General features: G+C 38.3%; 1 protein-coding gene across 1 annotated transcript in view; it reads left to right on the top strand.

Moving 5' to 3' along the window:
* Positions 1-17,578, top strand: part of LOC108969060 — a 136,978-nt gene that overhangs the window by 86,913 nt on the left and 32,487 nt on the right. The window contains exons 2-3 of the mRNA XM_018933554.1: positions 13,963-14,462; positions 17,063-17,140. Of these exons, the coding sequence (XP_018789099.1) occupies positions 13,963-14,462; positions 17,063-17,140 (578 nt within the window). The remainder of the gene's footprint in view (positions 1-13,962; positions 14,463-17,062; positions 17,141-17,578) is intronic.

The following is a 17,578-nucleotide window of genomic DNA, read 5'->3' as shown; positions in this document are numbered from 1 at the left end:
CGATGATTCCGCCGGCCCACCAACTAAAACAATCCGTAAAGTGGCAGTTATTGAATCCTTTCCGGTTGCTCTTCTTCCCAAATGCAATTTCAGTCGAAAACGTCGGATCCTCTTGCAACTTTTCAAGAGCATATAGAGCGAAGCGCTGTCGGTTGTGGTCTAGCTGCTTCTGTTGTTGCACAAGCTGTATTTTGTACGTTTTCAATTTAAAATCTCGACGTAAAATGCGCCACGTCGTTCCATATATCAGTCCGAATTGCTGCAAACGAACCTTTCACCTGAAGGCAATATAGCTTCACTGCATGCTGGACGTGGTCTACACAGTCGAATATTATCCATTATGAATGCTGGGTCTCAAGCTGGGTAATGGTGTTGCGAATAGAACGCTCAGTAGGCCGATTATATTGACCATAAGTAAAGCGAGGCGCGTGAAACATATTATTTACTGAACGTGAATTTTCGTAATAAAGTTGAACGAGTTGTAAACGTTGCTCTGGTGTAAGTCTTTTCATAATGAAGAACTAAACAATACTGGATAAAAATAACATGACAGCTTGACACAGCTCACTTGTGTTCTGAAAAAAGGCTATTGGCTACTTGGATCACCCGTGTCTTATTCTACATTAATCAATTCACTGTGTAACATTTTGCGATGATCTAGTGAATTCGATAACCATCAGGTCGTTTTGGATGTGAGTGTATACAATGAGCCAACATCCATTGATATCGAATTGCATTGACTGTTTTGGCTCAAACACCGGTCCTAACAAGAACTTTTGGGCCAGGAATCGATTTTCATAGATTTTGACTGAACTTCCACTGGCTAACATATTTTAGTTGTATATATTTTACTACTAGTCTGCTTAATTAACTGCTTTAAAGACCTTGATTCTGTTTGAGAAAGTTATAGTCGTTTGAAAAAATAGCTTGAGTCGAGTGAAAGGAAACATGGATTACTAATGGGCAACTGAAAAGTGCTGAGGCGCATAAAGTCCATTTAGAAATACTTAAGAGGCTTAACTCTAAAACTTTTCCACGCCAATAGTTAAAAGCAAAATTTAAACTAAATTTGCTGCAGTACTTAAAATCTTTCGCATTCGTCTTAAGCCACTTTTCCAGTTCGACGCATAAATATGCTTTCTCACATAATATAATAATGCAATTTTCGTCTGCAAAATCAATTTCATACTTTTTAAGCAAATTTCCATAACTCAGCAGTTTCAAGTAGTTTTCCTTTTATCACGAAATCTATTATTTGATTATTATTTATTTACATCTACAATGACTTTGTGTGTGTGTGTGTGTTGGTTAGCTTTGCTATTATTCGCGTTGTTGTTGTTCTTCTTGCTACTTTAGCAAGCGAAGAAATTCATTTGTTCGACGGCCATCATTTGGTGGCATTAAAAACTTATGATATTCATTAAATTTGCATAACTTTTTGCCAACGCAGGCAACACAGCGACACATCGAAGCGCTGGTGCAGCCGCCGCGTCCCACTGACCTCACCGACGGACCGACACGGACATTGTAAGCGCACTTAGTCTCCGCAGAAGTGGCGCGGCTTTAAAGTGAAGCGCCGAAATTTGTGTAATTTTATTCAAGATTTTCATATTTAGCACAGCTGTCAAGCATATTTTGCAACAACAAAATAAATGTGGAATTTAAAGTGCCGCAAGCAAAAAGCGACTTAAAATTTCAAAGCGACACTATAAACTACATAAATTTGAAAATGCTATGCACATACTAAGCTGCAAGCACAGCTGGTGTTAATATTTTTGCAAAAAAAGATATTTGATTTTTTATTGATGTCCTTTGTGAGCTTTTCAATTCCTTTGTTTCAGCTTGATTTATAATTTTATTTGCTTAACTTGGTTTTTGTATTTTATGCAGCATTAGCAGAAATCAGAAAATCATTGAATCAGCTTAATTTATTTGTTGTTGTTTTTTGTTTACAATTTGTTGTATGACATGCAAATATTTTCAAAGCTTTTTGCTCGACTTTATTATTAATGAATGCTAAATGAAGCGCTTGGTAGCGAAAATTTTATCAATTTTAATCAAAAGATTTTGAAAATATAAAACAGAAATATTCAGAAGGAGCTAGGGGAATACTAAATAGAGATCGATTCTATCTAATTTTGACTTAAAACTAAAGAGTTTGTGAAAGATTGTGATCATTCAGATTCTTATTCTTTATTGGCGTAGACAAGGCCTGTCGAATACTCGCAGAGCTGGAGTGTTTTCATCTATTCGAGCGACATGACCTAGATCCTTTTTCTCGAAAGCTCGTAACGCCGACTCATCAGATATTGTCATCGCCCATGCCTCTACACCATAAAACAGGACGGGGATAATGAGTGACTTGTTGAATTTGGTTTTGTTCGTCGAGAGAGGACTTTGTTCACTCATATTATTTTATAAAAAACTCAAACATTGAACATTGAACGATATAGGTGGCATAAAGTCACCGCATTCAACTGCTGGACTCGACCTTAGCCTTGGAATTAGAGGAGGACTAGGATTAGTCACTTATATAATTTCGTTAGAATTGAAATGATGATGGAGTAACAACCACCAACAATGACTGACGAGCTATTGTCTCAACCACCCCCGTCCGCTTAAAATCCTGTCAAGCCCCGCAGGCTCCCTTCTTTATGCTGGTCAGTTCTGCTCTCATAGCCTTAAAAGAGCTTGAAGCTCCGTATTCGCTTCGTGAGTAAGGCAACCTTGAACCATTAAAGGCACGTACCTCTTGACTATCCAATAAATATGAACAAACCAAGAAAAAGCAACATGAAGTCAAACGATGGCAGGACAAATATCATGGGAATTCAAGGGAGGCAGAATACGATATCTAGATTTTTCCCAGTGGAAAGTATCATTTATAGGGGTAGTTAAAAGACCGCTGCGACCTTGGGCATAAAAATTTCGATTGCAGAGGTCCTTCGGGGAATGAAAGTTTAGCAATAGGGACCGGAAGGTAATGTTCTGCCGAATTCATGAGGAGTTCTGCAGGGGTTGGGAGCAGGACCGCAATTAGTAAGAAGCAGAAGTCAGACCATCGCTCGTCAGCCAAAATCGTGGACTCGAGTGGGCCTAAATAATGTTCAGAACATACGCTAAAGCAACAAAACCCATGGTCAAGTCACACGAAAAAATGTCTTTCTTCATAAAAGACCACGAATGGAGCACTGTAAGAGCTCCAGTGACTACTTTTGTGTATTACAGAAATAATTTTCTTCCGTTAAATCTCCTTAGAGCGTGAAAATACCATCGCCTGCAGGGATTGTGTTATATATATTTACTATTCAGACCAGCTTAGGCACACGACTCGATCTTGAGACTTGTTCTTTAAGAACACCAAACGGACGACCAATGCACTGGTCACACTGACATAATATAACAAAAAAGTATTTATATCTCCAACGATATCTTGCTGGGTTCTTACTGCTATGGGTTTTTGATGCCAAAATTAAAGCTGGCGTAAAATAACACATGCATATTTAATCCATCTCTCTAAAATATCAACTTTTCAATATGCTTTACTTTTTTCTTAAACTTTATACCCCAAAGCCAATAAAATTTAGAGCAAACAGTTTTTGAATCCCAATGCAGTAGTAAAATGTTTAAAGCCCTTCAATAATAAAGACTGCATATTTCCTTTCGCAAACCTGCTTTACCACTCTTCAAAAGTTTGGCCAATGACTTCTCATCATGTCAGCTCTTGGCGATACCTAGACTGTTGTCTACAGCGCTTCGGCCCGCGCCACGTCGCCATCTGAGCCGCTAAGACAGGCAGACAAATAGTCGAGACGCAACCAGCCGTTTGTGCTACTCGATTTGCATAGAAATGTAAATATGCAAGCTGCGAAATCATTTTAATGCCGTCTAGGGAGTAAACAAAAAGGCATAAAATGAAATAAAATAAAAACGAACTGAAGTGAAATAGACTTTTTCGAAGTGAAAAATCGAGCAGAATCCAATGATGAAGAAGCAACGTCTTCTAACGTAATCAACACAATTAGAGCAAAGTTTTTTACGTTGATTGACTACACGGGGAATACGAGCAAGCCACAGGGAGTACGTGAAGACGCAGTGCTCACGGCAACGCAGTGAAAGCTACATAGAAAGCAATAAAATAATTCTCAAAAATTGCATGCAGACGGGCTTTATTAAGTTCGGTGCGTGAATGAAATATTAAAGGTATTTTTCATCTGACCAAATTTCACCCGGACTTACAAAAAATTGCATATTTACAGATTTTAATACGAGTCTTTATTATCGCCTTCAAAATACACTTCTGAGTCAATATCTGCAAATGCTTTATCAATTTTCCATACAAGCCTCTACTGCGAAGGCCTTCAGTATATTCAGTGAACTATGTTTTTTTCGGTTTCGACTTATTTCTATAACACATTCACATTTTTTTATAACACATTTGACAGCGCCGCCGTCATAAACTCACATCTCGTCACAAGTAATGATCAATAATATACCCTTAAATGATATTATTTAGAACAATTTTTTCTCATTTTAAAAACGAAATATTTTTTATTGTAGAAGCATACACTACAAGGTACATTCCAAAGTAAACAGGATTTAAAACAAAAAAAAAAAAACAGAACAAATGTTTTTTTCTGCGAAATCAATTTATTTTATTCAAAATAGTATCCTTTTGCTTCAATACAGCTTTTTGCACGGTCCAACAGCATGTCGAACGAGTGCTTTAGCTCGTTGACCGGTATAGCCGCCATCATGCCGGTGCAAGCCTTTCATGGGCAAAATCATTTTTCCGGAAAGAAAGAAGTCGCACGGTGACATATCAGGTGAACACGTGGAGTGGTTAATGGTTAAAATGTGATTTTTGATCAAAATAAACCTTTTTAATCATGTCCTTCGAATTTTGGATTCTGAGCAATTTTTGGTCGTCATTCAATTTGTGCGGAACAAACCGTGCACACAGCTTTCGTAAGTCCAAAGGTTTTTTGATTGACTTCGGCTGATTTGTGTGTGAATTCACGCACAGTTTCGATGGAATTTTCGGTGATCACGGATTTTGCTCGTCATTTATGTCCTCACGACCACATTGAAAACGTTGAAACCACTCGTGCACTCTGCTACGGGACTGGCAATCAGCGCCATAAATTTATTTCATCAATTGAAATGTTTCGGTAAAAGTTTTACCAATTGTAAAACAAAATTTGATGTTGACTCTTTGTTCGAAGCTCACTTTCGCACCGATAACACAAACATACTGACACCTAAAACGGAATAACTTCACTTCCAATCAATAAAATGTTGAGAAATTCTCACTGGACAATCGACAAAGATAGCAGATTCTACCGCACCAGTCCCCACCAGGGGATGCTAGATTTAAAAAATTTTGTTTACTTTGGAACGCACCTTGTATTAACGAAGATATGGCGACGCCATTTCCGGTGAACGTCGGAAAAAAGTTGCGCCGGCGTTGGTAGGAAACTTCTTACAGGATCATCTTACGAGAAAAAGTAGGTGTTTTAGTTAATTCTTAACTTAGAACTTAGACGAAGGAAAAAAACTGAAAATTTGATTTTTGTCAGACATTTTTACAAAAAAATTAAAAAAGTGAAAATTAATAAAAAAAAACAATCCTTCGTCTTAAAAATTATATCTCAAATAGCTGTGTAAAATGCATGAAGATCGGATGAGTAGTTCTCGAAAAATCTTTCCAACCGACTTCAAAAATAAAATTTCTAGAAAAACACGTTGAAAGACGGCAAACTTAGCCCGGCTAGCCTCGAGTGCGCAAGTTTTCAAGGCTGTACCTCCGAAACTTTTACTCGATCAGCTTAAAAACTTAGGGCAGTATTCTAGAACTTAGGGCAGTTGTAGAATTTAATAAGATAATAAATAGAATCGACTTTTTGAAACCCGTAAACCCATGCACACCCTTAAGTTATTTTTCTTCCACGCTTCTCCACACTATTCGATCTTGATACCAATATTTTTTTCCTCCAATAATGAAGCCATTAAATCTTTTCACAACAGTGGTGCTTTGAAGTATTTAAGTAAGACATATCGTAATAGCACCATCTAGCGGTGCTTCTTCGAGCATAAATTTAATTTCAAGATAATCAGACAATATTTTTCATTTCAATTATGCGCATGTGATTGCGAATTGAACGTAGGACGTTCAAGGAGAAATACATACCTTTTATTGCGAAAATATATATGTTATTATCTGGGTGTATGCCCCAACATACTTCTCAGCAATTAAAATCGAATTTAAAAGCATTAAATTTTCTGCGATATTCATGCGTAAATAATTGGATATTCATACATGCCATATATGTATACTATACTCCTCGACTGTCACAGTAGCTTTCGTGTTTACATAGAATAAGCAACAAAATTGCAGAAATAAAAAACAAAGAATAAAAGCAAAAGCGTAGCTCAAAAGCAGTCTGAAACACCAAATCAAAAAAGTGCGTCAAAATAAAATGCAAAAGCTTTATATCCCAGAGCACAGCAGTCGTTAAAGAAAACACCAAACAACAACAAAATGTCGTGCGAAAACAATTGAAATGCGTCTCGTAAAAAATGAAAATAAAAACTGAAAATTTCTCTCGTGTGTGCGTCATTTGCGTGCCAGGTTTTTGGCGCCTGCCGGTTGCACTCATTCGTACGCAGGCAAATACCCACATTCATGTGTATATTTCTTTCAAATACTTTCAGAGAGCCGGTGAGCAAGTGAAGTATTAACTAGTCGAGAAGGGTTTAAATGTGAGGCTTGCGATGCCACTTCCTCTGTAGTTCTCAATTGGTTAGCGAATTCTCGAAATTTCTCCAAACGAGTCAACTAGAAACTAAACACAAATCAGTCACAAAGTAGCTTTTGTGATAACAGTTTCACGTTGTTTTTTTTTTTTTTTTTTTTTTACTAATTTCTCTGGAAGGCAAATCCTGTGACTCCACAACGTATTTTATGACTTCAATGAGAACTCTGAATTTGAAAATAGTGAATTTTTTTCTGAATGGAAGACGCTGCTTTTTTTGTTTTTTTCAAAATAGGCTTACATGCCTGCGCTATATATAATATAAATACCAGGTTGTGCAATAAGTTTCGCCATTCGATTATTTAAAAAAAAATTTTATTTTTTGCTTTGTTGGTACACTCTTCATATGAACGTATGTGAAGTTTCATTTCAATCTGTCAATTCATTCTTTGTTTACAAACCATTTAGTGTCGCCGTGTCACAACATTTTTTTACAATGAAAAAAAAATTGAATATCGTGCAGTGTTAAAATTCTTATTTGTGAAATTCACGAACGAATGTTAAAAGTGTACAATGATTGTTCACCTACAAATAAGAACGGTAGAAAGATGGGTTTGCTGAGATTGAAGATGATTCACGTATCAACACCAGAAATCATAACCAAAATACAGGATATGGTTTTGTAACAACGTCGATTGATTGAGAGAGATTTAGTAGAGGCTCTGCACATCTCATTAGGCAGTGTGAGCCATATTTTAAATGAAATTTTGGGTTTTAGAAAGCGTGTGCACAATAGGTGCCGCTTTATCTAACAATGGAACAAAAACTGATTCACATGCGACTTTCGCAGCAACATTTGGAGCTTTTTAAAAAGCATAAGAGGATTTTTTCGTCGATTAAACACTATGGATGAGACTTGGGTCTATCACTATGATCTTGAATCAAAACAAGAGACTAAAGAGTGGTGTGAAGCTGGTTGTTCGGCTTCGAAAAGAGTTCCTGTCCGAAAATCATCGAAGATGGTTATGTCATCAATTTTTGGGATGCAAGAGGAATTTTCTTTGTGGATTACATGCAAATTTAATTCTGAATATTATTACAAGCGTTTTGAAAAGTTGAAAGAAAAAAATCGTGAAAGAAGACGCGATTTGCAGAAGAAAAAATTTCTTTTTCATCATGACATTACACAAGAGCATTTTGGCAATGGCTAAAATCCATGAATTAAAGTTCGAATTGTTGAATCATCCACCGTTTTCACCCGTATTCATCAAATGAAGAGGTCATAACTACTGTTGAAGCGTCTTTTGCAGACCCTTCTGATACTGGCTTGTGTATGTGCAAATGTATTCATGTTCAGATAGATTATACGGAATAATAAAGTGTATTTTGAATCATAAAAATGTGTGTTTTTCTTATCAGACGACCAAACTCATTGAACAACTTGCTATTTGAGTTGAATCAACCGCTTCTTTTGATAAATTGTTAAAACACATTTATTAATTTCCACGAAGAATTAATTTCCAGCTCATCGCCGAACGATTGCGAACTCAGCGCAGTCCACACATTTCACGCGATTTAACTACAAGCGGCTTCGCTGTCTTCACTATTTTCACTACTCTTTGGGCGCATTAAAATTCAGACTAGACTCGCTCTCCCCCTCATTGTTGAGTGTTTTTTACACCTACCCAACAGCAATCAAATGCTTCGCAAGTGCAATTTACATTAACAATAGCAAAAAGGTAGAGTAAGAACAACAATAATAGAATGGTAAAAACATAAAACAACCGCATATGTGTATATTGATGCATATACCACATATACATACATACATGTATGTATGTAAAAAAAAATTTTTGTATTATGTAGAGGTTAGGGTGAATTTTAACAAAAGGTTTGAATGAGTGTGTACGAATGCGCTCGTATATTAAAACAAATGGCAGGAAAGGAAGCAAATAAAAAAGCTTTTGTACGCAGAAACACACACACACACACACTTATCCATACATTGACACATACATATAAAACCGTGCGAGTAATAAAGCATACCAAACATTTATAGGCATTGAGGTGTTGGCATAAGGGCGAAGGGTAAAAACGCAATAAAGCTTGAGGCATACAAAGTAACGGAAATGAGCAGCCAACAGCTCGCTACACCCACCAACACAGAAACACACAGCCAGGAACAAAGCACTCACGAAGCCAAGCCGTATATGTGCATTTAATTGTTTTCCCATACAAACAAATGTAGTTTTTTGATTTGTACCGTTAGCATACTTACTGTACATACATATATAAATGAAAGTGTGTTTACGTGTGTGCGTGTATGTGTGTGCGGTTTGTTCGACAGTGAAATCTGTATTGTCATTGCCACAACTGTTGCACTGCAAATCGAAAAATGAAAACAGCAAGTAAATTGAAACTAAAAAGGGAAATAAATAAATGGAGAGYCAAAAGGAAATGAAATGTGCTCAGCCATGCATTTGAAGTGTCTATAATGAATAGGAAGCCTGTAAAATGAAAGCGAAAGTTAACAACAGCTTTAACTTTCACTTAAAAGAAGTTGTTTGTTATTTTTCCTTGGGGTTTCTTGTTTTTTGCTTCCATGTACATAACTTCACTTTGTTTTTGGTTTAAGTTTTATCGAAGTTTGACTTAATAAAGAAAAAATGTGAGTGTATATTTTGTGTGTACGTTAGGACGAGCTATGTGCGGTGGACAATCTCAAGCCGCCAATAAAATTTGTGCAGTTTATGGATCCGATACAGTTTCAATTTCCACCGCACAGCAATGGTTTCCACGTTTTCGTTCTGGTGTAGAGGTGGTCGAAGATGCGCCACGCTCCGGAAGGCCTGTCGTCGAAAATTGCGATAAAATCGMTGAGTTGGTCGAAAGAGACCGGCATAGTAGCAGCCGTAGCATCGGTCAAGAGTTGGGCATGAGTCATCAAAAAAAAATGTTATGAACAATTGAAAATTCAATAAAAAATACCGCAAAAGTACTCTTTTGACAACCCAATATAACCAATGGCAGACACCTTATTTTAGTTAGGCCAAAATAATTTGTTTCATTCTTATTCCACATATGTCGCCTCATCGTTTCATCGCCTACGTTAGTCGCTGTTACCGATGCGTAAAGTACCATACATTTTCCGCATAACTTTTCCCCCAAACACCCCTAAGACCGACTCGCCATGTCATTGTCCATGCCTCCGCACCGAACAGCAGGACAGGACGGGAATGTTGAGGGACTTGTAAAGTTTGGTCTTTGTTCGTCAGGAGAGGACTTTATTTTTCAATTACCTACTCAGTTAGCAAGAGCAATTCTGCGTTGGATTTCGAAGCTGGCAATGGGCTGGTTCCAAAGTAGACATAACTCTCTACTCTATTGCCAATTTTAAGATAATTTCATAATGCAACTCCCTTAGAAACCGTCGTTATTTTTTCAAAGTCGATTTTTACAAGCTTCTCTTGACGCGAATTTTTCGCCAGCAAAAACATGCGCCATAAACAAAACAGATAATAATGACATGGTGCCAGATTTGGACCACATTGAGGACGTTTAATAAGTTCCCAGCCAAACCTCCGGTGCTTCTAGAGGGAACACAATTCCTCTACTTTAGGTCAATGCATTCCGTTTCTGAGCGATTGTTTTCTTCAGGCAACTCCAAACTTCAATCCACTAAACCTTATGTACTCCCACTTCAGACTCTCCCACGGAACCACCTGATTAAGCATTACTTCGTGGGAGTGATAAGACATTTAAGTCCCTTCTATGGCACAGGCTGACAGATGCCTAATCTGAAAGCTTTCCAGTTCTCAGTGGACTGATACGAGAGAGTCGTCAAATTTTTCACCGTAAACCTACCACCGAGTGTAGTTTTACGTGTTTCTCTTAAAAAGTGTGGGTAACAAAGGAATCCTACTTAGAGTCTTCAAAGCACTCTGAACACGTTGATTCGGACCATTGTCATTGGAATCTGTACAGGTAGCTTCTAAATCTGGAATCTGTACAGGTAGCTTCTAAAGCCCACCCACAAACCCACATCCACTTAGTATTTGGGTTAGTTGGGAATCCAGGTCCCTATGTCGTCTCTCGATCCATGAATGAATGTCCGGTATTAGTTCATAGGTTCACCGTCCTTTGAGTGAGGTCTCATAGCTGACAGAACAGGTCTGAATTGAAAGTTTGGCCATAAAAAAACAGCTCATAGTAGAAGATTCCCTGCCAATCTTTCTGAAAACAAAACAAATTCGTTCTGATCGTTCCTCCTCGCTTAACCATCGTTTACGCCAGTTTACACGATTCGACCCCTACCCTAGAGAGTTTACACTTCAGAAACTGATCGACTTAGTCGCGATTCAGCAAAGCTAAGCAGATGGATGTCACCCAAACATCGCGGTTCTTTCTGCCTTATGTAAAGAGTTCACAACGCTTCATCGCTAAACCGTTACAATAACTGTATCAGACCTTCACCGACCCTCTGCATTATCACACCAAAACATTTTTGTGGAACGAGCTTTCAATTCACCGACAACAGCACTAAGTACACGGTGTTCCACTCTCTGAAAGCTTGACTTTCAATGCACTTTATTTATGTACTTCTGTACTTTCAAATATTAGCGTGTACATTGAAGTTGTTGTTGTTTACGACTTTACTATGCTTTTACCACACAAATCTAAATAAATGCAAATGCAAATACTGTGAGTGTGGCGGCAAGTCAGTTAGTTGGAAATTTCAGTGAGCAGCAGTTTTATTGTCGACTAGTTGACAATCACTGTGGCACAATGTGGCTTTAAGCCAACAATACGCTAACCATACACACAAACAATAAGGGATCTACTGCACAGCTGTATTGATGGTGTTGTGTTCTTGTCATTAAAAGTTAATTGAAAATCGTTTTTTACGGCGTCAACGAGACTGCTGCTAAATATAGATGTCTATATGTACGTATAAACCTAACTGCATACAGATACCAAATACCTAACTGTGAGTAAAATTTATTCCTCTTAGTTTCTCTAGTAATACATGGACATAGAAAGTTTTAATAGACTTTACAATATGTCACCCTCGAACAGCGAAACATAAAAAGGAGAATATTAAGTATTTTGAATAAACAATTTCTGTGCAGAAGACGAGCTCTTTAGGCAGATTGTTAGCTATCTTATATCACCAGATGAATCGATGATGTGCCTAGCTTCAACGAATTGAAAAATATTTTAAAATTAATTTACATTTTCATTTGACGGGAACTTACGTTAATCTCGAAGTGTGACGACTCGAATCTTCTTCCTTCTTTTCTTTACTGGCGTAGACACCACTTAGTTTAGAGCAGCGTGCCAGTAGTTCTTCCTTTTCGCTGTTTGTTACTCAACTGTACACTCTAAGAAATGATAATACTTACCCTATTTAGTTTGGCGGCTTGCCTTGTCTGAAACTGAATTCCCGATCCTGACGGAGCTTTTGGTTATCATTCAATGTAGTTGGCGCAGATCGTGGGGTCTCCCTTTTTGTAAATTGGGCTGAGCACACTTAATTTCAACTTTCAGAGGGGTAATTGCAATTCGAACTTCTTCATGGTCGGGCAATGGAACGTCCGTTGCATGGTCATCGATTGGGGTAACAGGTTTACCATCTCCTGGTTTTCTGCTTTCACTACCATTCAGCAGGCTGGAGAAGGGTTCCCTCCATAATTTCAGTGTGGTCTGAGCATCAGTTACTAGCTCACCTCCGGTTTTGAAATCTTCTTTCTCTGCATCTTTTTTTTATAATTTTCGAACATTATCGCCCAGCTTGTCAAACTCTTCGTACTCACGAATTTCGGCCTCTCTCTTTGTTTTCTGCAAATGCGTCTGGCTTCCGTATTCAACTCTCGATAAATATCCAGTCTCGCACGTGTTGTAGTCGACGTTACAACGTTGCGAGATAGCCAGTCACTTCTCATCGTACCAGTTGTTCGTTTGCCTTTTCCGAAAATCAATGGTTTCTTGAGGTTGTATGTAAGACGCAGAGACTGACATGACTAAATCGGCTCAGCTCGTCAAGCTGATCATTTGCATATGTGTATATACATTATAGAGTGTCCGACATTTTCTTCTTGGTGTTAAAAACTTCTGTTCTGGGTATAAAAATAACTCTGAATTGCTGTGAATGATAGATATTTGTCGTCAGTCAAGCCATAATTCTGTCTTTATTGGCGTCAAACTTCCAACTAATTTAAAAATGAAGTCCTATGAAAATAAATCTCGCAAGTTTTGTCTAGATTTTAACAGATGTCTCAGCTCCTGTACCAAATAAATTATAAATTCAACTTTTACTTCTACCTTCAACCCATAAAGCAACCCCTTATCCATCAACCAGAAATTAGTCAAGTGCTTGGTTGACTATAATGCCCTAAACATCCGATAGATACAAAATATTTGTTGTCTAGAATGGCCTATGGAATCAAGAGAGGAAATATCCAGAGAGAGATAGAGAAAAGATTCACAGAGAGAGAGAGAGAGAGAAAATATGAAGAGAAAGGGAGGAAAGAGAGAGAGAGGGAGTGAAAATATCGAAATAGGAAGAAAGATACAGGACCAAAACAGAGGAAAAAATATATATTAAAATTAATGCCCAATTACGATCGCTAATCTTGTGAGTCGATTACGAGAAGTTTCATTAACCGCAGTTTACATTTTGAATCCCTTAGCGCAATGAGTTGCTTTAATGGTGCACATGGCTATCTTTATAACGATTCAACAGTTTCAATGTCACTTTGTTCCGTGAATGAGAAATTAAACAACGGAGCCGTCGTGTTTTGAGCAGCTTAAGAGAGAACGTTCCTCTCATTTCATTTAATTTTTCAACGAGATAAAATTTTATAACAGTAAATCCGCGTCGTAAAATGCAAGACGTCGTGCAAAGCAAAGCCTTTGCCGTCTATAAATTCCAATAACCTAGATTTCTCAGTTATCGCAATTTTCTAATAACACCTAGGAACATAAAAATTTATAAAGGTATAGTGAATAAATATAATGAAACGAATATAATTAAATTGCATTCCGCGGCAGGAGCTGGAGCAGCGAGCTGGAAGAAATTAAATTAGCGCACAACGCGCGGCTGCGCATTTACACTCCACACACACACACCCACACACCTATATACATACAAAGACAGTTTGGACATTTTCCACTTATCTCTTTTCGCAATTCTTTTCACTATTTTCAGTGCTGCGCTGTCTCCTCTTCACCGCACTGACGGCGGCAACTGCTACGGTGACGGCCGCGCCGTTTGTGGCGCAAAACTCATTGCTCTTGCTGTCACAACAACGGCTGGGGCAACACTCGCATAGCAGCAACAACAACAACAACAACACGAGTAGTGGTAGCAGCAGTAGTAGCACCTTACCTTCGACTTCAGCGCATAATTACAATCACCGACACACAATGCTGCCCGTCACGCTCGCATCTCCCGCAACGCAGCCACCGCCATTGGCATCGCCACCAATACGTACCAACCGTATGATGGATATTGAGGTGTTGAATGGCAGCAGTTACTCCGACACCTTGAGGAGTCTCTCTTCGATCATTGAGGATGCGGAGGCGGCGCAGGGTGACGTAAATCAGCTGCCAATCTTTGACTTTGGCTTGCCGCGTAATATAACGGCACGTACCGGTCAAGCGGAAGCTGCAATTAAATGCCGAGTCGAGCGATTGGACGATAAGTCGGTAAGTGGATGGCGAGGTGCATACCTGCACTATGTATGTATACATGTAGATAGGTGTCTATAGTGTGGTTGCTGCTTTGTATTGGTAAAGGTAGCACAGAAAGCCAGAGATGTGGAGGGGTTTGAGCGTTAAGGTAACAGTATTCAGAAAATGGTAGTGTATGTAATTACAAAGAAGAGAACATAGGCAACTTAGGTGGGAAGCGGGCGAAGAGTGCAAAACCCGAAGGTGTAGGAAATGAATTAGATGTGGTGAAATCAAACAGCTTGTATACAGCTATGACTCGTTTGTTGAATACCCATAGAGATACATACTTTGTAGTTACACTGCTTCGTAAATTTAAGAACGTGAATGATTCCGGAGTTTGCTGGTCATCTTTATAATTTTATTTAATTGAAGTAATTTTTCATTAAAAATCAGTCAAATTTTTTATTATTACAATAATATTTTCTAAGATCTTCATTTGACCCTGATCCTTTAATCAGAACTGACATCCAACGTTTTACAATTTTATTTATTTTGAGCGTTATTGAACCCTATATCCGACTATATTAGGTAGTCCAAAAAGTATTTTCGTATTTTGTCAATAGATATCGTTGCAGTCATACAAATATCTCCAGTGCTATCAATCATATTGTGTCGATGCTGTGTCAGTTCGTGTAGCACAACAATGGTTCGCTCGCTTTCGTTCTGGAAACTTCGATGTGAAAGATGCACCTATCGTTGAAAAAGTCGACGAAATTGTGGTAAAGATTGGCCAGGACCGTCACATAAGCACATGTGAGATTGCTAAGGAACTTAGCATTTATCATCATATGGTTTTGAATCATTTTAAAAAGGTTGGCTACAAAAAAAAGCTCGATATTTGGGTACCACATGAATTGTCTGAGAAAAATTTTGTGAACCGACTTAACATCGATTCCTTGTTTAAACGAAATAAAATCGAACCATTTCTCAAGCGAATAGTGACAGAAGACGAAAAGTGTATCAAACACGACAGTAATGTGTGAAAAAGGTCAGGGTCTAAGCGTGGTGAAGCTCAACAAATGCTCGCAAAGCCAAGATTGACGCCACGAAAGGTAATGCTGAGTATTTGGTGGGATTGGAAAGGAATCATCCACTATGAGCTGGTCTCACGATTGATTCTACATTTCACTATCAAAACCTGATGCGATTGAAGGAAGMAATTGCAAAAAATGGGACAAAATTGATCAACAGAATCGACTTCGTATTCCAATAGAACCACGCTAGAGCGCACACATCTTTGATGACTCGGCAAAAACTGGGAGAGCTTGGCTGGAACGTTTTCATGCATCCACCATAAATGCACCATCGGGCTAGCATTTGTTTCGATCAATGCAGAACTTACTTAATGAAGTAAAGTTGGCTTCAAAAAAAGCCTGTGAAAATTTCTTGTCGCAGGTTTTCGTCGAAAAACCAGACTGTAATTTTGCACATATATAATTCTCCTGAAGATATTACAAATTTGTCGTATTCGCTTATATCGGACCTGTCTACCAGATAATGGCCATAAGAACTGACCTATCAAAATCAATTCTTCTCTGGTAAACCTGTTTATTTTACAAACTATCTTTACGAAATATGGCATAGAATATTGTCCAGAACAAATTTGTAAGATCGGGATCTATAGCATATGGCAGTAATACAATCAAAATTGCGATCAGTATCTTCGTATTCCCTTTTATGTTGTCAAAAATGCTCATACGTATGAAGGGTATAAAGCTCGGTACAGTTTTCAATCAAGTGAAAATTCCTCCTCGTTTTAAAATATACTATTTATATAGCCACATACGGGACTAAGATAAATACTGTTCCTAAATTTTTAATAAAGGTGTTTTAATTTTAACTCAAATACCCTGCAGACACACCATTTCAGCGTTAACACAAAAATTCTCACATTGTTGCAAATGTAAACAGTACGAAAATGACTATGCACACGCCACAGTGTGCAGGAGGTCGAAAACTGTCGGAGCCCACTTGTGTCGCCCACTTATATGCTCTTTTGTGGTTTTTGCCATTTTACTTGAACTCTCAACACAGAAAAACAAACGAACGTAAAACCCGAAAAAGGGGGATACTTTGAGCGCTACTCAACGCCATAACCTTTGAGTGTCTGCTCACACACACACATCCACTTTTTTGGCACCGAATGCTGTTTACGACTGATTGACTCGCTGCTGCGTCACTTCGCATTTTAATGCCACATCAATGGTAGTTTTATTTAATTTCCTCTTAACCCTCGCAATCATTTCTCATTTCGATCGAGGCTCATTAATCAATTTCCGTTTTCCACTTCCGTTACGGTTGCGGTTGTGCCGCTTTTTGTTCGCTTTTTTTTTCGCATTTTTTGTAGTTTTTTAATTCATTCACGTTGCCTTTGTATGTCAAACTTTCCATTTTCATTCACTAACCTCACTTTTTCTCAATTTTCTTTCTCGGTGCTTCGCTTTCGGTACGTTCAACGCTCGGTGCGGCTTCATTGACTACCTTGGAACGCTATGCTCGCGCTGGTGGTCTGTAATGCGATGGATGGCTGGTGGGTTTGCTGGTTGGCTGAATGGATGGGCGGACGTCAACAGGTCTCGTGGATACGTAAACGTGATTTGCATATACTGACCGTAGCCACGGCGACGTACACATCGGATAAACGCTTTCAGGTGAGCGCACACGGTTCACACGAGCCCGAGAGCTACTTAACACTTGTCTAACAAATTAATAATTCGTTTGAACTGTGTATTTACCCTCACATAGAGGTAGGTGTGCTTGTATATATGTAGGTCAATATGCACAGACAAGTGGGTTTTTATAAATGCTTGGGTTAAATAAACCTAAAAGTAAAAGTAATGAGGCTAATAGTTTGCATGTGATCACCCGGTGTCAGGGAGGAGGAAAGAGGAGAAAAAACTGACTTTGCAGTTTTAGTTTTTGTTGCCAAAATGGAACAAAGAGTGCTATTTTTTCGAATAAGCCTACTATTTAAAGAAAAGCTTAAAAATAATGAAAAGATCAGAAGCTACAACCGTTTTTATGCTGGAAACGACCCTAGTTTCCTGGAATACCTTCGAATTTATACAAAGTTTGTCCGACAAGAAATA

This window comes from Bactrocera latifrons, unplaced genomic scaffold (genome assembly GCF_001853355.1).
Source record: "Bactrocera latifrons isolate USDA-ARS-PBARC rearing strain unplaced genomic scaffold, ASM185335v1 scaffold_24, whole genome shotgun sequence".
NCBI classification, from domain to species: domain Eukaryota; kingdom Metazoa; phylum Arthropoda; class Insecta; order Diptera; family Tephritidae; genus Bactrocera; species Bactrocera latifrons.
This window is presented reverse-complemented; position numbering and strand designations above follow the sequence as displayed.